Raw genomic sequence first — 24919 nt, forward strand, 5'->3', positions numbered from 1 at the left:
TGCACTGGACCCTATAGCCTGGCACCTGCTAGCTGTTTAATCAAGATCGCTTGAATAAATACCTAATTGAATAAACTAAGTTAATCTAATTACCTTGAATAAACTAAGTTAATCTAATTACCTTGAATAAACTAAGTTAATCTAATGTTAAGAGTTCTCTTGAACCCTGGCTTGAGTGCCTCTGCTCCTTTTATACCTGATAGGGCATTTTGCTTCACTTTGCTCTTTTACATTGACTGTGAAACCTTTCTAAAACTCTTAAACATAAAGCTCCATTTCCCTTAAATGACTCCTCCCTTTTATAGCTCATCAGATGTTATTTATCACTGAAGGATCAGATTCAGAAGACTCCCCCTATGTGGACTCTCAGGGCAGTTAATGGGGAAAGTTAAAGTGTATTGCTTAAAAAAACCCAAAAACCCAATTCATTAATTACATCCTTCTGTTCTTAGCTTAAATGTCACTTCCCAGAGAAGCATTTCCAAAAATTGAATTCAGATCCTCCTATTACAATGTTTCACTGCAGCCTTTACATTTTCTTCTTGGAATGTGTCACAATTTTTAATTAATTTAAAATTTCATACTTATTTTGGGGATTATTTGTTCATTTCCTTTTTTTTTTCTTTTTTACCGCTACTTGATGAGCCCTGAGGGGGGAACAACCATGTTTTTTTGTTCTCTTTGTGTCCCTAGGACCTAATACAATGCCTCATACATGGTAAGTGCTTAATATATATTTGTGGAAGGAAGGAAGGATTAGTTCAGAGTAATTTAATAATGAAAAACAGTTTTAAACTACAGGTCAATCCCAATTTTGCCATTAACTCCTTGAGAGGTTTTATATAGTCAATGTGTGTTTTTATTTTGCCTGCCAGAGGCCGAAAGCCTTGTGTATCTGAGGAATTTCCAACATTTTGTGCCCTGCTGAGAGTGGAAGGAGGAGCATTGTGCCTCTTAATTTAAAAGATGCTGAAAAGACCATTTATTTCCCAGAATTCCCCTACACATATGGACTTGGGCACCAGCCCTCAACCTGTCCCAGGAACTACTTACAGGACATCAAGGGGCAGGAAATTCTCTCCTGAGGCCATGGCTACAGCAGCAGTGGTTTCTGCATCAGAACCAGTTCTCAGTCACAGTTTTGGGTAGCATTTCTCTTTGCTTGATCTCAATGTAAAGTACAACTTTCCAGTGATAATTTGTATTAATCAATATCCTTTAAATAAATGTATTTTCTGTCTCACCCAGCCATAGTCAATTTCTGCTGCTTGTAACTCAGCATCTTGATGAATTCACCTAGGACAAACCATTTAAGCTTGCTGGGCCTTGGTTTTCTCATCTGTGAAAGAAAGTGGAGGAAGAGAATGAAGTGATCTCAGTTACCTTCCAAACTCTGAGGATCTGTGAAAATGATTAGATTGGTTCAATTGTTTAAAGGTCTTTGGCAATAGTTATTGTTACTAAAAACACATGGCCATCCCATCTGAATATTTTTTCCACTCCAAGCTGCATATCCTCACTTCAAGGGCTTTGGGTCATCTATAACCAACGGTGAAGTCTCCCCTGTTTTGCTGAACCAGATACTTACAAGTTATTTTCTGTTCTTTAAGCCAGCCACTGCCTAGTCAGGGAATATTGTGTTCAGTTTTGGACCCAAACCCCAAAACACAGATGCATAGAGTGCCATGACCTAATTTGCCGCCTCTCTTTTCAGTTGCAGCTTTTGCTTGTTTATAGAGTAGTGGTATTTTAAGATTTGAGAAAATTGCAATTGGGAAATGTGAAATTCTTGTTTTTCTTTTCTTTTTTTTTGAGGTATGAATTCATGTTTACTGCTTAGATCACAACCAGGATTAACAAATGGAAGGTACACTAAAGATGTCAGAAATGTTTTCTCTACAAGTCTATGGAGTAAGGTGTAGGATAGTTGGCCTTAATGATCATTCTGTGGATAAAATAGAAGGAAGGAAGAAATTCAAACTAGACACACTCAAAGCTGTCAAATTACTTAATTTCTTAAAAGGTAATGTGAAAGCTAAGTAAGTGTCACCACTCTTATTTGTGTGTGTATGTGAGGGAAACAAAGAAGGTAGATCACAGTTGTCAAGTTCCCTACCTTTCTGCTTGCCACAGGTAGAATCACTCAGTGACAGGTGGCTGGCTCTACATGTGGAAGGTAGTAGTCTCATAACTGGAATTACTGATTTTTAATATTATTTTCTTACTGATTGGACTCAAATCCATACACTTGCTAGCTAGACCCAAAATAGAAAAACAAAATCTTGTCACACACATGCTCCCGTCAATTGCACTCTCTCCTGAAGCAGGTGAGGTGCTTATTCTTCCTGTTCTCTAATGCATAGAGGTGATCTCTCCTGATAACGTTATCTCACCATAGCCACTGAAATATCTTTGCCATCCCCAGTCTAATTGGTTCTATAATGTGATTCAATCTTGTTATTCACAGGGAACTTATTTCATCTCTCTGGTTTTCTTTTTCAACCTTATTTTCACATCAATTCTATATTTTCTTCCCATCTGTTTTATTATTCAAGGTATTATGCAGTTTCAAGTGTTAGCTGAAGTCTTATTCATATTTGGGCAAAGGAGCCTGAAGGGAGGAGCTGGGTACCCCTTCTGAAATAGCTGTTCCTAGAAAATGAGGGATTCTGCCCCACTCACACTGGTCAGTGGAGCTGAACCATGACTGGTATCACAAAGTTACTCAGAGTATCTCCATGCCAATGACTTTTCCCACTATTCCACGCTCAGCACGTTGAAAGGAGGGAAACTCCTCAGAAACCTTATCTGCTGGAATGCTTCAGATGTATTAGACACAGAGGCATAGCCGTGGAGAATTTTCTTTCAACCACATTATTCTATTATTGCTTTAATTGGTTAATTCATTGGAATTGAGCAATTACGGACAACACTGCTTTTGTGACACAATGTCAGCTTGAACTGGAGCTGGAAAATGGCTGTATCCCTCGGTCCTCTGCAGCATGATGTACTTAAAATGAACTGGGTTGCAGATGTGTGATTCTTTTGTAGAAGCCAAACATGTACTCTGTGAATTTCCGCCCACAAAAATTGTCTAATTTAGGATTTGAAGTCTTACTGCTTTTCCAGTGACCCAAAAAGGCAGTGATAAAAGTGAAGTAATTAAAAGAAATAAACAACTTAGAAAAAGCTGAAGGGTAGAGGAGGCTGTGTTAGAACTGCCTTAAGGAAATCTGGAATAGAGATTTTAGAAAATAAAAATGAAGACACACTTCGAATTAAGGAAAGTAAAAAACAAACTGATGAACAGATTAAACATATTCCAAGCTGAGTAGAAAGTGCTGACAAAAATGGAGTGTAAAATGAAAGTTTTGAAATCTTTTGTGGCCTATATCTTAAAATAGTATTCATATTTAAATGTTTCATATTTTTGAGAGTGTATTTTTAAATGAAAAGGTTATAAAAAGTCAATGTGCCTTATATTAACTTTGTATCCACTTTAGAAACATAAATAACATTGTGTAGTACTTTTTAGATCTAGCCTTTTATCCCTCTTTCTGCTTTAAACTCAATTTCTAAGTCTTTCAATTTAAAGTATTTAGATGTATTCTAATCCCAGAAAAACCACAGTGATTCATTTGCTATGTGTTTGTAAAACTGCAGTATATTTAATTCTTCTATGTCCTTTTAAGAAGGATAACATAATGCAAATGTTTTAAGTCTTTCCTGTTCCCCAATTGCACACTCTTCTAAAAGTAGAAAATACGTAAAATATAGAAAATATTATGGACTAAGTGCTAATCTATTTTTTGTCAATGACTTTGGCAGCAACACAGAAAACAGCTTTTGGGATACTGTGAACTCATCATATGACTCACCAAAGAAGCAAAGATGGAGCTATGTTAAGTCCCCAGACATCTGCTAAAGCAAGCTTTATTTCTACAGCTAGTGTTTATTTGGGGATTTAGAAAAAGAAGGCACTCACTGTGAGCCTTGAGGCATCCATTCCATTTACAAGCAAAAGTCACACAGACCTAACCAAATAAAAATTTCTCCTGGGTAAGCTTCGTAGAAAGATAGAAAAGCAAGTCCAATGGGAGAACTGCATGTGTGTATTAGGACTTGACAGTTTGACTGTTATGCACAGGTGAGAGTTTTGGCCCAGGGCCTAAAGGAAGGTTGCAGGTCATGCAGGAGATCTGGGCTCACTTGATTCATTTCCTGGAGATTCAGATTGTCTATTTGTAAAATGCAACAAAACTGATATTATTAAGGTTTTTTTTTTTTTTTGGGGGGGGGTGCGTGTGTGTGTGTGTGTGTGTTTGTGCTGCAGTTAATAGTTAATATTCAGAGATGCGTTCTGAAATTCAGGGTGGAATTTTAGAACCTGAAACTTTAGGGCAAAATTTTCTATGTTTCATTCTTATACACCTCACAGAGGTGGGTTCCCAGGGCAAACACATCCCATAGACAGGCTGTTCCACAGGTCAAGTAGACCGAAGGCCGTGCACCTTGCCTGTTTACCACTAAAGTGTACTAAAATACATGTGCACACATATGACTTTGTTATAGGAAAACCACATCCAATAAACCATCGAAAACAAAAAAGGCATTCACAAATGATGTTGCTTTAATTATTACTAATAAAGCATGGTGTGCCTCATTCCTTAGCACTGATTCTCTACAACTTGTCATGACCCTGATGTTGGGAATTGTTATTTTACTTCTTAAAGTGGGGGATGGGAGTGAAAGGAAGTGAAACCTGGCATAACTCCATCCTTACTCAGAGATTATAGGGAAGTCCAGTTTTCCTGAAACTCCTTCATAAAATCCTCAAGGTGGGTCTGATCAAGATCTGTTAAGTCATGTACTGCTCTCTATTTCGATTACTGTAGCCAGGAATGTGTAGTCCTCTGATTGGTCAGATTTGGGTCATGTGGTGCCAACGATGCCAACTTCACAAAGCAGCTTAGCAGATTGAGGGGTTCTGGTGATGCTAAATTAGAAGAGATACACTGGAAAGATGGAAATAAGGCAAACAAACAGCCCCTCTGTAAAAATAGATGCCTACTACACAGAAGATACAGTTTTGAAATTTATTTTACAGAAGAAACATCCTAGTAGATAACAGTGCGTAAGGATACTTTGATGTTAGTGTGTGCTTTCTCAATTAGGAACTGAAATAGCTCAGGTTTAAAATAAAAACCAACGTTTTGATTTCATTTGTCGATCTCAATACTCTAATTTCTTATTTCTTCTTTAAACTCTTGCCTAACCACACCTGCTAAGAGTAGAAATTCTATGTGGGCAGGAATGTGTCTTTTTGTTTGTTGCTTTATCCTTCACACAAAACATGTGGAAGATGCTCAGGAATACTTGTCAATTGAATGAATAAACAATTATCTTTCTACCTTCTATTTCTTTCTGCCCCATTTTACGCTACAGGTTAATCCTCCTAAGCAAGGCTGTCACCGTATTTTCTGCTCGAAAGCCTGCTAGTGTCTCAAAGAATATAGAATTGAGTGCAAGCTCAATAATGTCATACCAAACCCTGAATACATGGATGCTATCTTTCTTTCCTGCCTCATCTCCCTTTGTTGCTTTCTCAGACCACATCACAGTGAATTGCTCGCTGGTTCCTATACAGACCTCTCACATTCCTGTCTTTGCCTTTACTTGTCCCACTACTACTCCTTTATTTCTACTTGCTAAGGTGCATGTCCTCTTTGAAACTGTCCTCAAAGAGGACATGGGTGCTCATGCCTGTAATCCCAGCACTTTGGGAGGCCGAGGTGGGTGGATCACCTAAGGTCAGGAGTTCAAAGCCAGCCTGGCTAACGTGATGAAACACTGTCTCTACAAAAATACAAAAATTAGCCAGGCCTCGTGCACACACTTGTAATACCAGCTACTCAAGAGGCTGAGGCAGGAGAATCGCTTGAACGTGGGAGGTGGAGGTTGCAATGAGATGAGATTGCGCCATTGCACTCCAGCCTGGGCAACAAGAGCAAAACACTGTCTCAAAAAAAAAATTTCTTAATTTGCCCAATAGGATGTACATAGGTCCTCTGCTGCACTGCCACTTAAATCATATCCAGCCTTATATTGTAGTTATTTGTATTCTAGAGGGATACAAGTCAGGCTCTAGGTTTTACTGGTACTCCCCACAGCAGTATGCATAGTGTCTTACACAAAGCACTTGCTAAAAAGAGTTTGTTGAATTGAAGTGAGATGATGTATAGGGGTCAGGCAGGTAGTTACACAGCACTAATTAGGACTACAGTATTAAAGGGAGTGAATTGCAGATGGTGAGAGACTCATGAGGGTCTTTTAAATTCTATCGCTAATTATTCTTTGGTCTGAAAATAAAGAAGCCCCGAAGGTGACTATAATTCTGTGAGAGTGAATGTTTCCTGGAAAAGTCTTGTTCCATACAACTGTGCCACTTTGGCTGAATCTCAATGACTTATTTTACATTATCTACCTAGTGAATTTCTACTATGTGAGCCTCAAGCCTGAGAAAAATTTGACTCAAAAGGAATGACGTTTAGTAGAAATTTCTGAAAATGCAAATTAGAATTTCAAACCAGGGCAGAGTTTCTGTTTCCTGAGGCGAATATGGATGATTTAAAATTTCATCAAGGTGAATATATTTTCCAATGAGTTTTTAAGTGAATGTAGGTTGAGAAGTCCAGAAATATTACGATTTCCTGACCCACAGAGGCATAATCTGACAGCTATTTGAGGGTTATATTTTGGGTCTTTGGGTACATTCAGATTCTAGAGTGGAAACTGCATAGGATGTGGTAAATGGGATAAAAAATTATAATCACTTCTTTTGGCTGAACTTCTCAGAAGTCCATATGAAATGATTGCTATGGACACAATATATGAAAGCAATGACAGACTCTCTTGGGTGCGAAGAAGTGACCTGATCCTTCTCCGTACCCAATGTTTCAGACTTATGTCCTTACCAGTCATCTTGATTCTTTTCTCTGCTGCTTTCCCTCATCAGGTAGCGATGTTGATTTGTGCCGGATTCCTGATTGCCTGGATTCCTTATGCAGTGGTGTCTGTGTGGTCAGCTTTTGGAAGGCCAGACTCCATTCCCATACAGCTCTCTGTGGTGCCAACCCTGCTTGCAAAGTCTGCAGCGATGTACAATCCCATCATCTACCAAGTTATTGATTACAAATTTGCCTGTTGCCAAACTGGTGGTTTGAGAGCAACCAAGAAGAAGTCTCTCGAAGACTTCAGGTAAAATTTCAGAAGCTTTAAATGAATTACAGTCTCTTTGTTTCAAAATCCTGTGTAGTTCAAGCTACTCAGATATGCTGTTTTCTTAGGGCTGAAGCTCATCACCTAGGAGTATTGTAGAAATAACTTTATTTTTCTTATAAAAATTCCTGAAATCAAGTAATCAGCTATTAGAGTTTGTATGACATGGATAGATAGCGAGAAGTGATTCTGTTTTTGATCCTGGAGCAACTAAGTTACAGAGATGTGTCAATTTGAGCCACAACCACTATTTATCCATGGCTTGTACTTTCCATATCTGGGAGCAAATCCATTTTATTCCAAGAATACTGTTTTACATGGCCTTGACCTCACAACAGAACGATTCTCTTGTTTGACATATCACAACCACTAGCTAAGGATATAAAAGTTGGGCAGGCAGAAGAAGAAGGGAGAGGGAGATGACATTTCTACCCTGTGCCAGGTTTCTTTTATTTTATTCTCACAAGAGCCGCGGGTTATTCTTTTTCTTTGTCAGAAGAAGAAATTGAGGTTCAAGTAAGGTTAAAGTTAAGTAAGCTGCCCATGTTTAAACAGCTAGAAAGTAACAGAGGAGGAATTCAAATTCAGGTCTACTGGGTTTCAAAATGCATGCTTTTTGGTTGATACTGTTTCTGCTACACGATGAAGGGAGTTTGGGGATCTGGCATTATTTTTCCTAAAGGCCCAAAAGAATCAGGGCGAGTAAATACTTGGGGGTGATTGGTGGTCTTCTGTGTTTACTCAGAGTCAGTATTAGCAGTAAAAAGTGGAACAAGCACCTGAATTCCTGAATTCACGCTCTGAGGTGAGGGGTGTCAAGACGGCCCCAGGTCTCAGTGCTTTTGATTCTTATTTACTTGATTTCTAGATTTTAAGTACTTCTTTCCTTGAGTAAGTAAGGGACAGTGGAAAGAAGGTAGAACTAGCTATGAGAAGATGTGGATTTTGTCTTGTCCTTTCAATGTGCCTGAGCAAGTGACAAATATTTTGGACTTTTAGGTTCCTCCCCATGGATCAAATGAAAAGATGACAGAAAGGCACAAATAAAGGGTAGCATTATCATTGTTGCTGTGGTACAGGGGAAGAGACACAGAATTTGAAGTTAGAAGACCAGTATTTAAGGTTCAGCTATTTACAATAGCTCTGTATCTTTGAGCAAATTAACTTCATAGAGCCTAGAATTGGAATAAACAAATAACAATACTTGAAGTTGTAAGAATTAAGCAGAATTGATGTGTGAAAAGATCTAAGGAACAATTGTTAGTAGTGCTTTCATATTTTTAATGGTGAATGCCTTTGCTGTTGAATTGAACAGTTAAATCCAAATGCTAAAACACTTCTCTTTCTGAAGTAATAACACTATGTCCTCGTCAGCTGTTGATATTTTGTTACAAATGCAGATAGAGAGAATAATTTTAATAGAGCAGTTGTGGGAGAAATTAATGGGGCACTTCTTCATCTGAAGGAGACGGGAATTTGACAGGAATGACTGCAAGCAAATTTCATGTACCTCATAATTTTGCCTCGGATTGCCTCTGTGTTCTGTACATTCACTCCCAACTATGAGGAGCCTATAAATATTCGATACTCAACAACAGGAAGAAGGAAATTTATGTGGGAGAAAGTGACTTAGGGCCACAGACCTTTGGGAAAATCAATCAGGCAAGAGACAGCTTGGTTCACTGGTTCCTATTAGCTGTTTATACGTAATATAGCAATTGCTCTGCTGGAGGAGGACAGGGGCTGTTTCTACTCTCTAGAGGGTCAGCTTTCGGAGAAAAAGTAGGCAATAGAGCTGAAGCAGTGAGGAGCACTTAGGTGCTAGAGGTTGAAGTCTCTTTGCAAAAGGAATGCTGAAGAGATGTTGAGTCACAGATTTTGGAAGGGGCTGCTTCAGAGAAGAGCAGAAGGGAGGATGGTACCACCAGAGGTTTCTTTTTAATCTTTACAAAGAAGACAAAATGAAACCTCGTTTCTCTTTGTTGTTATTAAGAAGCTATGCAAGTGAGTAATGTGCAGGTCTGTAGAGCAAGGTTAAGTGATGTGAAGCTAGTTCAGAATTATTGCACAAACCAGAACAAGTGAATTAAACTGGATTAATCAATATCCTTGTTATTTTCTTTTCTGAGTCCCCAAATGTTTTTGCTTATAAGGGATCACCCTCTTGGGAAATATTTTGAAATCAAATAATAAAGCTAACGTACTGAATATGGGATTGTGGAAAAAATTTTGGATCATCTTAGCAGTTCATTGAAAGTTAAAGTTGTTTTTTCCTCCTGAATTGAATCCTCTGAGATTTTGGTAGAAGCTGGTGAGCCAAAGGAAACAAATGTGGCCAAGAGCTCTCTCTGGAATGTTATTCTTCCCTACACCTGGGTATCCAGATGTAGTCTCCCATATGTTGTCAACAGCACTTCTCCACCCTGGCTGTGTCATGGAGACACCTGGGGAACTTTGAAAAATGACTGCTGCCTGGGCCTCACCTGCAGAGATTTGGCTTTGTCTGGATCGGCCCTGCGCTTCCATTGTTTGATGGTTTACCTCTCCCAGATGATTCTCTTGCACATTGTTGAAAGCTAATGAACCAGAGGCTGAGGAAGGAAGACACTGGCAGTGCAGCTCATGGAGTCCTAGGCCTCTGCCTACACAGAGACTAATGAGGCCACCTGTGGTCAGTGACAGAGGAAAAAGGCTGCAGGTGCTAGACCTATCTCAGATGGAGAAGAAATGTTCAAAAGGCACTGGGGATTCAAACATTTGATTAGGGGTGTGCAGTGAAGGATGGAGGCATTTGCATTCCTGGTATTGTGTAAAGATAATGAGGAAGAACAAAGCCCCAAGCTCTGGCATTGCTAACATAATGAAACCTCCCCTGACCACCTTGGTTTGTAATGCTGTCTTCATAAAGAACATTCCTTCAGTAGGTGAATCACAAGCCTAGTCAAGTGCAGGTAGGTGTGCAATTAATTTTGTTCTAGAAGATGGGAAACTCATTACGGCACAGGAAATGTGCTGTAAACAAGTGGTTTATTTTTGGAAAGCTCTGCCCAAATAATTCCTTGACTTGGAATATTCCAAATTGAATTATTATTTTCTTTCTGTCTCTAATTCAAGATTTGTGCACATAATCCTCATGGTAGTCAAGTTTGGCATATACATATGCATGTATATGTACATATGTATTTATGTGTGTGTATATGTTATGTAATACATATATAAATACATAGTATTACATAGTTATATATGTAAATACATACTATTTATGCATTTTTATATATGTATATATTAAATTGCATTTTCTTCTCCTATATGTAGACTGCACACTGTAACCACAGTCAGGAAGTCTTCTGCCGTGCTGGAGATTCATGAAGAGGTATGAAGATGGATACAGTATCACTATGGACACGCATATTCACTTCTTTGCCTCTTCATTGCTGTAAACATTTGATTGTGGCCACACTTTTGTCTTTATATTATATTTTTATATTTTGTACACTTTTCCTCAAGCCAGGGGTTGCTGGGAAATTCCAATGGCTAAATGGAAACTAGATTACAGGATACTAATTTAATGAATATTATCAGGATGAGCGTCCCTGGAACTTTCTTTTCTTTAAAACCTATTGTCATGCCAAACAGTATGGAGTGTGAGATAGTGAGAAAAATGTTGAGACGTTTTATTTATTAGGGTGTTATTTAATTTTATTCCATCATTGTCATTATTGTTTCTTAATGTCCGATTAGGGAGGCAGTTTCTGGGGTTCATTTAGATGGACGATCACGTATGTTGGGCGATGGCTCTTTGACTGGTGGATGCTTTGATTCTCACAGCCATTTTTCATGCTGGGGGAGGGTCACATTCTGATGGCAGTTGTTCCACAAAAAAGTTCTCTGGGGAAATCAGTTTTGCCTTAAATCCCTACATGGAAAACTCTCTCGTATCTACAAATTTGAAGACAGCAGTAATTTCCACTGATGATAATTTTACCCACGTGGGTTTTCTCATTAAGTTCTACTTACTAAAATAGTGGATGTAACAGGGCATTATGAGTTGTAATTGCTTAAGAAGTGAATTTAGTGAAGACAGCTATTTGTAAGTGTTGTTTCTTCTCTTTGTTCCTTATTAGCTTATTTCTTTTGTTCATTTCTTTTTTTAAACAAACACCTTTGGAGGCAGATAAATAAAGAGATGTAGGTATGAATGAGATGGAGTGATTTCAAAGACAGTTCCCTGCCCTTTAAAAGCTACTGAAAGGAGGAGGCATGTAGATACTGTGTCCAAACAGGTTTTCTACTCATTGTCTATTATCTTTGCTCCTAATCTGATAAGCAGGGCCATCTACAGTGCAGTTCTTTAAATTCAATGACTAGACAGGTGTTCTCTATGCTTCTCCATCCCATCTACCTCGCCTTCTGCCATGAACTTAAGCCTTGCTCATCAATTGTGATTCTGCCTTTCTGGTAATGGCCAGCAAGAACAATGAAAAGGGGAAGAGGGTGGCCTCTTTCATGCCACTGATAATCTCTCCACTCCTTCCATTTGAAGGTTTGTAGAGAATCATACCCTCCTCTAGGGCTCAACCTGGGGACATGACACCTTCAGTCCCTTTGTCTTTGCTTGAGAGTTGGGGGTGTGGGATGAGGAATGAGTTGGTATGTGTCATTGGTTTAAGATAAATGCCAAATAGATGTTGGAAAACGTGCTCTAATGAGCACAACAACAACAAAAAGCAACAACTCTGTTTGGGGCTTATGACTGCACACCAAAGTCTGGAGAAAAGAAGAGGCAGAATTGTGATTAGAAAGGCAAGGAACTTTTTAGCAGACGTGCAAATTTTAGAGGTGTAAAAGCATGTGGCACTTCAGATGAAAGTAGACACAGCTGTAAAGCACAGTCAGACTGCCTGGGCTTGCACCCCTCCTCTGTGTACTTTGGCAAGTTTGAAACATGCGGATAATAACAATGGTATCACAGAGTCATTGTGAGACTTATGAGATAATACCCACATGAGTCACTTAGCACTATAATATATAGTATCCACATAAGTCACTTTTCTGTGACAGAGAAGCACCCTGTGTACTAACAACTGCTCTTATTATTATTAAGGTGAGTGGTGGTCAGAAGTGGAGCTGGGAGTGGTAGTCTGGCAGGAGTCAAATGAGATCCCAAGGGCTTTGTTGTTTATGCTGTTACATGGATTTTACCGTGACGGTGATAGGGAGACCATTCATGATTTTTGGCTGGGGAAGAAAGACCAGTCTGGTGGCAGTGTGGAGGGTGGATTGACCGCACGAGAGTGGGGAATCAAGATTAGGGATTGGCAGACCAGCTGAGAGGCTTTATAAAAAAATTACAACATACGAGGACCTGAATTAAGAAATGGCAATAAAAATGAAGATGAAAATGTAGGTTTAAGTATTTTAAAAAGTGACAAAAAAGTGGTAATTGATTACATGGAGGAATAAGAGTTGAGAATAACTTGGGACCATCTGCTTAGGAAATAATTTAGATAATGGTGTCTACAGAGGGGAAAAATACAGGAGAGAGAGTGGGATGGGGGAGAGAGTGAATTATATTTAGAATACGTTGAACATGGAGCATTTGAAACATAGGTAAAGATATTCAAAATAGGTAGTTAAAAATAATCTAAAGTCATACTCAATGATGTGGGGATTATAGAGTTGCAGAGTGAAGCAGGTAGGATAAGAATGCTAAAAGAGAAATTGCTGGTTTTAAATGACCTGAGGAAGGTAAAGTGAAGGAGGCTTTTTTCCTCCCTCTTCTTTTGTGTGTGGGGATAATTATGGACGTGGATGATGAATGGCAGTAGAGGTTAGAAAAGGAGAAAAGAACACTCAGGTTAATGTAGATTTGTCTAGAAGGTGGAATTTAACGTTAACATTGTACAAACGTCCATGAAGGTAGACAGTTTAACTGTTTAAAGGTAGATTCATTGAACTGTTTAACTAGAATGTGGTCTTCAACATGGCTTAATAAATACATGTAATAAGAAAAATTAGCATAGTGAAAAGGAAAAAAAAGAGTTTAAATTGTAGACGCTTTGGAGAAGATCCTAGAGTTAATTTCTGCTATTGATTTGAAAAATATGATTGAAGTCCTCCATGCTTTGGTTCTGCCTTGTTTTGGGTAACATTCTGAGAGCTAGGAGGCACCAGACTTGATAAAGATGTGGTCCTTGGGGCAGAATGGAGGAAGAAAAAGCAAGGAGTCATTGAAGGTTGGCTCATGTACACCAGACTGTCAGTGGACAATTTTCTGAGTGGGTTTTACTTTTCCAGTGGCTTCCAACAATTTGAGAAAACTCTGTACAGTCCTCAAACGCTTCTACAAATTTAATTTTAGCTTAAAAACATATATTACATTTTATGTCTGGGGGTTTAGGAGAAAGACTGCAAAATCTTTGAGCCTGTAGCTATGCCTGTTCTCCTTTGGGTTCTCATAACTGGCCCAGTGCCTGATACATAAAGAACATTTGGAAAGTTAATGGTTGAAATCAAACAAGTAATGGCTTGGGGGAGATATGGAAACATAAGCTAGAGTATTGAATCAAGAATGTAAAATCCTAGATCCCTGGACTTTCATTTAAACATGGCCTATCTTGTTAATAAATAAATGAGTAAATAAATTTATAACATGGAGATTGAGAGTAGAAATGCCCTACTAACTTGAAAAGTTGGATTTCAAGGATCATAATAAAATCTAAATATATTTTAATTTTTTCCAAGTAGAATGAAGCAAAAAGAGTATATTTCACAGTAAAATCCAAGTTTTTGACTTTTAGAAATGCAATTGTCTCAAGAATCAAGCATTATGCTTATTTAGAACTGAAATGGTAACTACAAAAATCCATCTCGTTTAATTTCCCACCACTGCCTCTGATGACCTTTAGCAACATGAGCCACAAATCCACAAATGGAAATGATTCTCCATTAAGTTAGTGCAAATGAGGGAGAAAAGACAAAGAGAGGAAGAGTCAGAACTAGCTGATGAGCAGGCTGTTGCAGGGATCAATGATGCCAGCATAATGCAATGTCTTAAAGGCTGCCAAAACATCAGAGAACATTATATATAGAATGAAGATATATGTCATTAAAGCAAAAAGGTTAGCAGAGATAGCCTCAATCTTCGATTCAATAACTGATTTTGTAGAAAGGGAGCCAGCCCTCATTGTCTAGGAGGTCAAAGCATTGACCATTCTGTTAAAATAGGCCAAAAGGCAAGAAATACAAGACCCACAGGGAATTTGCTAAGAAAACACATTCAAGGGCATGCCCTCAGTCAGTACAGACTTTGCTCAAAGCCTTGTGCTATTAGTGGAGGCCATATTGCAAAATCCCTTGTCACCACTGTGACCCTCAATGATTTTTAAGTGATTGAATCTTCAACATATTTGTCCATCAGATTATGGGACTACATGGGATATATTATAAAAATGCTTTAAGAAATTTGAATCAAAACACTGTCATTTAAACTGCTTTTCTCAATTACTTTGAACCTGCTTTCCTTAGCCTGACAAGTATACCCTCACATGCACCATGAAGTCTGGATTAGGCAGACAAATATTATTTAAAACACATGTGTGATAAAAAGTTCTATCAAGTATACATGTGCTTTGTTGGCTTTGTTTTATTTTGGTTTAACATTGGCGAAATGTACATAACGTAAATACTGCATTCACTCATTCAGCTTTGCATTCAGGCACATTTAGGCACCTGCAGTATACACTGTCCTGAATGTTTGGAAGATACAAAAGAAGGAGACAATGTGTTTTTAGTTCCTTAGGGATTTGAGGGTTTTGACAAAGTTTTGAGCTTTCTATATATTGTAAATGCCTTTAAGTGTAATAGTTTTTAGATGAAGACCTATGGGTTTACTTTGATGAGAGAAACTGCAAAATATCAGGACAGGTCCTGGGAATTGATTTGCATATATACCTCTGTTCCCCAGACGAGGAGAGAAATACGGGGCTTTTACGAGGTCTTCTAGAGCAGAATTCAATCATTGCCAGGGCCAATGTTCTCCTGTTATCTTTGGATGTTTGAATGTTTGGTTTGAGCAAACGAAAATTTCTTGAGTAGTTTTCTTCCTCAGGATACAGCAAAATGGAGCTGGCCAAGTGATTTGGGGCAGTGTGGATTACAACTTTTTCTTCCAAACAATACCTAGAACATTGGAGACACAGAATGGCAGTTCAGAGTACAGTTTCAGAATCAGCAGCCTTGATTTTAAAACTCAGGTGTCGTCATTTACCAGCTGTGTAGGCAAATTACTTGATCTCTCAGTGTCCCTGGTTGTCCTCATTGTGGAATAGGGACAGTCTCACCTCATTAGGATTTGTTGTGATTCATGTGTAGCCTGTAAGATTCTTAGGAAAGTTCTGGTCTATTGAAAGTATAAAATAAAAGTAAACTATTGTTATCATCACTATTAGAGGACATAGGTGATTATTCCAAGTGGGTTTTGTAGTGATAGGAGTGAGTCCTGCTCTTGAGGAGGTAGGCGGACATTTCTCAGTATGTCTAGTCACCGTAGATCTGGGAGACGTTCAAGCTTTTCGTAAAGTGAGAAACACACTAAGATTCTGTGGAAATAGCCACTGGTAGCTCTGCCACAGGAAACTTCTAGTGTTAGGAACTAATGCTATGAAAAACATTTGCCCTTTTAAGCCATGATTGGAGGTGGCATGTAGTGTATGAGACCACAGAGAACAGCGATTTACTCCATTCCAGTGGGAGTCATCCTGGAGATATCTTGGAGATGGAGAAGGGGGTCAGAGCACCTTGCCTATGAAAGGGTCGAGATAATCAGCCTTCTAGTAGACAGTTTACTGGGATGGGAACCCCAGTTCTCACTATAGATCTTTTCAGGAATACAGGCAGAAACAGAAATTCTGCTGGGTGTCTCCTGAGAGCTGATTAGGAAAAAAAAAAGAAAATCAACTTCAGCCCCATGCCTGACCTACTACTGAATCAGAATCTGTAATTTAACAAGGTGACTTTCATGCCCATTGAGTTTAAGTCGATGATTCTGTTAAGACTAATATGTTTTAAAGTATTTTCCCATTGTATGTGGTCACAGTCAGAAGTGTCCTGAGAAATAGTACTCTAATCAATGAGCGGACTTGGAGTCTTGAAAGTGTCCCTGTATACTGGGGCTCTGTGAGCAGGACACTCTCCAAGGTATGTTTCACCCTCAGGACAAAGGGAGATGATGGCATCAGCTATCTTGCGGGGAGAATTCTGAGATGACAGCCTTCAGTGGAACACTAGGGCCAAAGGTCCATTCGCCTCTTCAAGAAACCAGGGAAGGGAAAAAGGAAGCTGTTGGGTGAGTCAGCATTTCTTCACATACAGATATGTTAGGATTGACTACCTAGAGCTAATCTATTCAGAAAGAAGGATATTTTCCTTAATGCCAAGAGTTACACTTATCTAAGTATTTTCTATTTTGAGAGTGGCATTCATTTCCAATAGCTGCCTGACCCACATATATACACACCCAAATGAATAAAATGAACAAAATATAATTAGAGGGGAAAAAAGCACCTAATCCATGTAAAAAAGTAGCTAAATTTGTCAGCAAGCATGTGGGATATATTCAGATTGCTCAGAATAGACCTGAAGCTGCACATTTTGACATTCCATCCATGTAGAAGGAAATCCATGTGTGAGACCAGGCTGATAAAATGACTTAAATGACTGAAAGTGAAGAAGAATAGCACTGAAGCAGCAAATTACTCATGACATTTCCAGAGAGTGGAGAATCAGGCACCCTTCTCTACATGCAGGACTGGGCCTGAACATTGTACAGACACTTACAAGCCAGTGTTTTGCAGAAACTCACTGCCAGTGGGGATTGGCAGGGCATTCATCCATAGGATAATCTCAATCTGCAGTTAAGCCTGTGTGTGGGGCACAGATGAGGCTCTTAGCTCAGGACGGCAATGAAACCACACACTCCACAAAGATGATACGTCTCCAAAGCATGGAAAGGCGTTCCAAGGTTAGAGATGACCCTACCCACCTCTTTTGAGCTATTTTCTGTACAGTCAGATGAGGTACCAGGGCAGACATGGAAAATCAGGAGTCAGGTCAGCTGGGAGCCAGGAGATTATGCAGACTTCATTGTAAGAAGTGACTGGTTCAAGGGTGTTCATGACAAGAGTTAGAGCAACTAGAGTGTATTCAGGCTGAGCAAATATGGTGGAAGGGAGAGCGAGAGTGAGGGCAATGTGGGTGCTTAAGGCTGTTACTAAGCAAGAGAATTTCCTGTCTCATTCTGGGTTGCAGCAGCTGCTGCTGTTCCAAGCCCTGCAAATGAAGACAGGCATTTAGAAGATTTAATAAAGCCGAGGACTGTGTGGGCAGAGGAGAGCAACAACTTCCAGACAAACCTTGCCAAAAAAAAAAAAAAAATAGGCTTGCAAAAGTTGGTACAAAAAGGAGGCAGGTGCGGCTTCTTTAAATTTGTTTTTAAAAATATTTATTTTTAGCTCCTGGAGCAGATATCCGAAGCGGTTAAGTAATTGTACTTGTAGTTTAACAGCACAATAAGAATCACAACAAGAATATGTGGCTGTTGAACTCACCCAGGACACCCTGAATTTCCTGGGTAGTGATGCCATGACTTGCTCGTCAGAAATCTGTAAGTAATTCTGGAAGTTAGGAACATACTTATAAACACACACACACACACTACAGTATAAGTAGAAATGTGATACTGGAGAGGAGAAAGGGAGTAATTTATTCCACATTCAGTAGTTTAGTGCCTTGATTTCATTCAGTGTTGTTTGAATTTAATTTAATACAATTATTAATTAACAGTTCATCATTAAATATAAATGATTTTCAAATGAACGAAACCATTCAAATTAATCAGGCTGCTGCTGTTATTGGCATATTTCCCACTATAGTGTCTTACAGGTTTTTCAGATTAAATTCTGTGCTTCAGAATGGTTGAAATTATAGGGGAAGTTATATTGTTTCAGAAAATACCCTGCTGGTTTTATTTCTGATGACAAACATAAATGAAGTATCTGAGGAAATCTTTTGAGGTGATGAGTCTTAGATATCAGCTCATTTTATGTTGATTCCAATAATAAACAAATAGGCAAATAACAAACAATGATAAACAAATAGGCAATAATAAAAAAAATAGGCAAAATGTGTTCTCGTTACAGTGATAACATGATTAAAAGTTGTATAAAAGGTTGAAACTTGAATTATTTGCTGGGAAGCAAATTCCTCCAAGCAAAATGATAAAAGCTACATTATTAAGTTTAACATATGCTGAGCAATGGTTTTAAGTAAGAGTCAGCATACTACATCCCTCTGCCCAAATCTGACCTACTGCCTGTTTTTGTAAATAAAGTTTTAGTGGAACACAACCATGTCCGTTTGTTTACATGTTGTCTATAGCTGTTTTTCCTTTTGAGTAGAGAGACTATCAGTTTTGCGAGACCTAAAATAGGAGCTTTCTGGCCCTTTATGGAAAAACTTTGCTAAAGTCTGCTCTACTTTTTTACCTGTTTTAAAAGCCCTAGGGGTTATTCTTTGTCCCCTATTAGGAAACTGAGGCACAGAGAATTTATGCAGCCTGCTCAAAATCACACAGCCTGTCAATGGAAGAGCTAGGATTCCAGCTTTCTCAGTCTGCCTCTAAAGCCTGTGACTCTTGGTACTTCACTCTATTGTTGACCAATTTATTCTGTATTTAGATTTCTTCTTTCATCTCGCTTGATTTAAAATCCCACTCTATGTCTCTTACAATAATTCTGTTTCCTTGCTGGATTTACACTTGGGATGAGCAATTAAGAACTGATTCTACTCCTTTTAAGGGAGTCAGGAGATTCTAGACCAGGCGCATCAAATCCTAAGTTGGTTTATGGGATAAGAGAACCAGTTGTATGGGAGTGTGATAGCATTTGAGAATCAACTCCAATAGACATTGTTTATTGATTGTTTCCTACATAGGAGGCTAGGCAAAAAATAAGGCATGCTCTTTATATGAAAATAGGTCACGGTTGAACAATGTGGGGGTAGGGGCACTGATCAGCCATGCAGTTGAAAACCTGCCTATAACCTCGGACTCTCCCAAAACTTAACTATTAATGGCCTACTGTTGACTGGAAGCCTTACCAAGAGCGGAAACAGTCGGTTAACACATATTTTGCATGTTATATGTATTATATACTGTATTCTTACAGTAAAATAAGCTAGAGAAAATACTAAGAAAATCACAGGAAAGAGAAAATATATTTACTGTCCATTAAGTGGAAGTGGATCATCATAACGCTTTTATCCTTATTGTCTTCACGTTGAGGGGGCTGAGGAGGTAGAGGCGCTGGTCTTGCCGTATCAGGCGTGGCAGAGGCAGAAGTGGTAGAGGAAGCGGAAGGGGAGGCAGGCGAGGCAGGTACACTTGGTGTAACTTTTGTTTTTTTAAAAATCCACATATACAAGTGGACCTGTGCAATTCACACGTGTTGTTCAAGGGGCAACTGTAAATGGTCTCACTACACTGTGGGGAATGCTATGTTAGAAGCTGCACAGGTAGAGCTCTCCTAAGACATGTGGGTGTGGGAGGGGATGGGACCCAGGGACGTTGCTAGAAGAGGAGATCTCTGATGGAAGTTGGCCAGAAAAAAGTTCTAGGAGGGTCTTCAAAACCAGAGAGAGCTCTGTGAGGAAGAACACACTGTATGTCTTGGCACAGTATTATCCTGGAGGCCCTGAGAAGTGCGTAAGAGAAAGAAAGGCGTCAATTCACGGAGGTCTTTGAACATTTATGTCATCATGGTCAATAATTTTCACTGTTTCCAGTTGAATATGGGAAAAGATGTGAGAAATTTTAGTACATGTAAATTGTTTTAAGATTTTTATTTTAAATCCTATAGTTTCAGGCCAATGTAGTCCTTGTTCTCATCAAAATGTGGCATTCAAAGTACCTATATTAGAGTTGCATGGGATGCTTGGTTAAAATGTAAATCACTGGGCCCCACTCACACCTCATGTATCAGACTCTCTGTGGAATAGTGGCTACAAATCTGCATTTAAAAAATGCAGGTGAGGCTGGGCACGGTGGCTCACGCCTGTAATCCCAGCACTTTGGGAGGCTGAGGCAAGTGGATCACAAGGTCAGGGTTTCAAGACCAGCCTGGCCAATATGGTGAAATCTTGTCTTTACTAAAAATAAAAAAAAATAATTAGCTGGGTGTGGTGGTACATGCCTGTCGTCCCAGCTACTTGGGAGGCTGAGATGGGAGAATTGCTTGAACCAAGGAGGTGGAGGTTGCAGTGAGCTGAGATCATACCACTGCACTCCAGCTGCTGGGTGACAGAGTGAGACTCTGTCTCAAAAAAAAAAAAAAAAATTCAGGTGATTCTTATCCCAGATGACTCCTTTACACTCCACAGTTTGAGAATCATTGAAGGATAGTTTTAAGAAGAAATAGGGGGAAAATACATCCATATAAGGGCTGTTAAGGGTCTGAATGCTGGTACCTGCAGAGAGAGGGTTATTAGATTTTAGAAGTGCTTTGGAAATAAACATGGACAAGAGTTTGTTATTAATTGAATACGAATGGTGGCTAGCAAGAAGAAAGGAAATGCCTTTTCTTGTTGAAAAAAAATGACTGAGGTTATTGACATGAGATAGAGAATATTTTCCTTACACCCAAAACTGCACTCTTCCTATCGTTTCTTTTAGATTAATTCAGGTTCTTGCTCAATAACTTTCCCAGTTTTTACTCTAAAATGAAACATGCCAGCCACTTTGGAAATGGGTTCCCAGTTTAGTTCCACAGAAACGCAAAGGCATATCCAGAGTAGATGCTTGGAATGTGTATTTCTTGAGATGAAGAGGCTGGTATGTAATAGGGTATAACTGAAATTGTCTTTCCAAGTGAGAGTGCTGTGGAGCCTGGCAAGAAGGGCAGTGTAGGTCCATTATGGAGTGTGTTCTGTTGGCAGATTGGCCATGAGAACTAATAAAAATTTGTTCATGAATGAACATCATTACAGGTTTTTTTTTTTTTCTTACTGTGGAAAAAAATGTTATTTGGTCGATTGTTTTTATCCTCCCACACTTGTGTTATTCAAATCCTCCAAATGACATTTTCAGTCTTCACAACTCTACAAGCTAATCTGTTCTAGGATAATCCAAAATGGAATAAGACTTTCTTCTTACGTATTCGAAGGACACATATCTGAGGATACAGTTTGCCTTCGCTGCTCTGAATGGCACAAGAAAATAGCATAAAACCCTGCTGTGATCCCAGCAAAGCCCCAAACCACATGCTTGTTGGGTCATCAGAACTGAGTTCTGACTCTGGTTAATTATGTGGCCTTGGCCCAGTATGTGACTGCACATTGATGTTGAATAAGACACGAATTTAACCCTCAAGGAACTTACTCTTAAACAGAAAAGTCAGAGTCAGGGGTTGGAGAGAGAGTTTGGCTTCAAGGAGGAAGTACTATTTGAGCAAAAGCTTAAAGGACAGATTGGGTTTTCAGGCAAAGAAGGAGGTGGAGGCACATGACTGGAAGCCCCAGCAGAAGCATACCTGGAAGATAGATGAAAGTTTATATTGGATGCATTGAAGGGTGTGTAGGAGAATATACCTGGCAGGGGAGATGCCATGATTCCTAAGATTATTTTTCCAGGGCAAGCCTTATCCATTGCAGATCAGGTGTACTGACCCCTGAGATTCCTTCAAATCTGGGAAATTCTACTGCACAATCTGTGGTAGTACGGGAACTGTGTTCATGCTCTCCTCTAGTTAAAAAAAAATATATTGAAGAACAGAAAAGAAGGGTATATAGGTGAAAATTAGGCAGTACAGATGAGTAGGGAGAAGATCCTGCAAGGCCTTACAGGTAGTCTTTGGAGGGTGTATTTCATTCTAGGCAATGCTTAGGAGTAGAAGACAAGGATTAGTATTGGGAGACTTTGGAGATTCTATAGGTAAGAAAGGAGCCTCAACTAGAATTGCAGCCATTAGATCATCCAGGAAGGAAACAGGGTGGGATGCACCCAGAAAGAGGTCTCTGCGGGTTCTGGGAGAAGCCGTCCTCAGTGACAATGTCCATCACAATTCCAGTTCTTTTGGCATGTGTGTGGTATGTTTAGGCTCTGAATTTAGTTTTGGAATCTCTCCACTTACTGATGTATGCCTCACCCTAAAACTCAATTTTTTCTTCTCTACAGTGGGAATAACAAATGTTCTTGTTGTGAAGAGTGCATGTGAAGTGCTTACACAGCATCTGGCACATGCAGAGAAACTAGCTTACAAATGTTACTTTTCTGACTTCTCGCCTCCACTCCACTTACCCTGTCAGGAAAAAATAATTCACAAGGAATATCAAAACAATGATGCACCATAGGAGTATCCAAGTATCTTAGCTGAATTATCTCATTCTAGTATAGTGGCAGAGTTACAACTAGAGAGTGCTATAAACCCATGCTTTCAACATCGTGCAGTGCACACCTCAGGCTGGTGAGTAAGGACCTCACTTTCTACTGAACTGGGGCTTGTGAAAGCTGGTATGGAAAGCTTGATCCAAGGAGATCGGGCTGTGTCTCTAAATAGGGCAGCTATGCTCCACGTGTGTAATTTGATTTGTTCTGTTGCAGATGATATATTGGGCAGAGGTGAGTATGGACTGGTGAAAATCTATTTTGATGATTGGCAAAGCAGGGTAAGGGGGGTCTTTTACTGATAGGAAGCATCATCAGTAGGATTTGTCCCTGATGCCTTTACCATAGCCTCTGAGCACCTCTCAAGTTTTTTCAGGCCAGCTCCAGTTTCAGCGAGGATAGCGTGGGCTTTCTATGCCCAAAATATTCTTACTACAGTTAATGTGTAGGTTATTGCCCCAGCCCAGCTACAGGTTCCCATACATGAGTTCCATGTATGCAGAAACAGTCCAGTTCTTGAAATAGAATTATTTCCTTTTTGTTTTTTTTTCTGCTTAAAGCTCCTTGGGATGCTTCCTTTTAAAAGTCTTTGGAAAATAAGAGCTTAAGCTAGGACAGCCTGAGTCTATTTTTTCTTTGTAAAAATGAAATTGAAATTATCCCCAAAATTCATTAGAATAGCTTTTTTCCCCCTTCTTTCTTTTTCTTTGTTGGAAACTATGCAACAGAAACAAAGTAAGAAGACGCTACCTTAATTTTAAAGGTAACTCTCACATAAAGAAGAAAGTCATGGCTGAGCAGGGTGGCTCACACCTGTAATCCCAGCACTTTGGGAGGCTGAGGTGGAGGGATCATGAGGTCAGGAGATTGAGATCATCCTGGCCAACATGGTGAAACCCCATCTCTACTAAAAAACACAAAAATTAGCCGGGCGTGATGGCCCACACCTGTAGTCCCAGCTACTTAGGAAGCTGAGGCAGGAGACTCGCTAGAATATGGGAGGTGGAGGTTACAGTGAGCTGAGATTGTGCCACTGCACTCCAGCCTGAGTGAGATCGAACCACTGCACTCCAGTCTGGTGACAGAGTGAGACTCCGTCTCAAAAAAAAAAGAAAGTCATTATGCCAGTCCAGGGGGAGAGCAAAAACGAGAACTTTAGAGAAAAAAAAAAAAAACAAAAAAACTTAAGCACCTTGTAAATTTTCAGTCAATTGTAAACACACACTGAATGAATGAGAAGAGCCAGCCAGGAGTCTGTGAAATGGTCCAGTTGGGAAATGCCTAATGCATAAACACAAATCTTGGTGACAGGTAGGTTAGATATCTGTGAACTTTCTAAAGGTTAAATGAACAATAATAGGATTTTGTTAATGTGCCAAAGTGAGTTTAAACCATGAAAGACATGATGCAAATATGCAAGTACCTTTAATTGGGCATAATAAATAGTAATGAGGTATGTTTAAAATAATAACATTTAGAACAGGAGAGAAGTAAGGGAGCATTTTTGTCTAAAAAGCCAAAAAGTGATAGTTGCTTAATGATTTTGTTGTTATCAGCAGAGAGAATTTTCTTAATATAATAAATTAGACATTTTGGCAAGTGAAATGGGTTCTAGGCCAATTGCAAGTCCCTTAGGATTCCCTGGCAGCCGGAAGCCTTGGCACTCCCAAAAGACAGCTTCAGTTAAAATGACAGATGAACACAAGTCTTCAAGTCAAAACTATTGTCATACCACGCCCGTTGAATGTTTGGTGATTCAAGTCTCTGTGATTCAGGGACTGATTCTGTTTTTCCTCCTGTCAAAACCTTTGGTTGATTTTGACTGTAGTAGCACATCTGACAGGAATGTGAGAGAAAAAAATTAAGTTAAAATATAATTTCTATTCAATTATTATTATTATTTTCTATAAAAGACTATGGGGAAGAAGGGAAGAAAGTCGAGATTATGAGTAGAGATGATACTTGCTTTTGGATGACCTGGCTGGGTTCTCCTTTGACTGCTGTCACCACGGCTGACCTCATTAGGTTCCAAAGTGGGAGAAGAGCTTCACTGCCAAGTTAGTGAAAAAAGAAGATGACTTATTTTGCTCGAGTGGATCTGTAGGCCTCAGGAGATTAGCCATTTCTCTTAGAGTTTGGTGTAGGTATTAAGTTACAGCATGTATGTAGGTATATAAAAAGTATATATGTATGTGTGTATACGTA

General features: G+C 39.2%; 1 protein-coding gene and 1 non-coding gene across 2 annotated transcripts in view; both read left to right on the plus strand.

Annotated features, from left to right (window-relative positions):
* Nucleotides 1-23220, plus strand: part of OPN5 (opsin 5) — a 42210-nt gene extending 18990 nt beyond the window's left edge. The window contains exons 5-7 of the mRNA XM_017505169.1: nucleotides 7016-7257; nucleotides 10594-10651; nucleotides 22505-23220. Coding sequence (XP_017360658.1) covers nucleotides 7016-7257; nucleotides 10594-10651; nucleotides 22505-22513 — 309 coding nt within the window. The 3' untranslated portion in view covers nucleotides 22514-23220. The remainder of the gene's footprint in view (nucleotides 1-7015; nucleotides 7258-10593; nucleotides 10652-22504) is intronic.
* LOC119467814 lies at nucleotides 21911-22075 on the plus strand. The gene has a single exon (XR_005196434.1). It is a non-coding gene; the product is annotated as a U1 spliceosomal RNA (small nuclear RNA).
* Nucleotides 23221-24919: the final 1699 nt, after the last annotated feature.

This window comes from Cebus imitator, unplaced genomic scaffold (genome assembly GCF_001604975.1).
Source record: "Cebus imitator isolate Cc_AM_T3 unplaced genomic scaffold, Cebus_imitator-1.0 Scaffold334, whole genome shotgun sequence".
NCBI classification, from domain to species: domain Eukaryota; kingdom Metazoa; phylum Chordata; class Mammalia; order Primates; family Cebidae; genus Cebus; species Cebus imitator.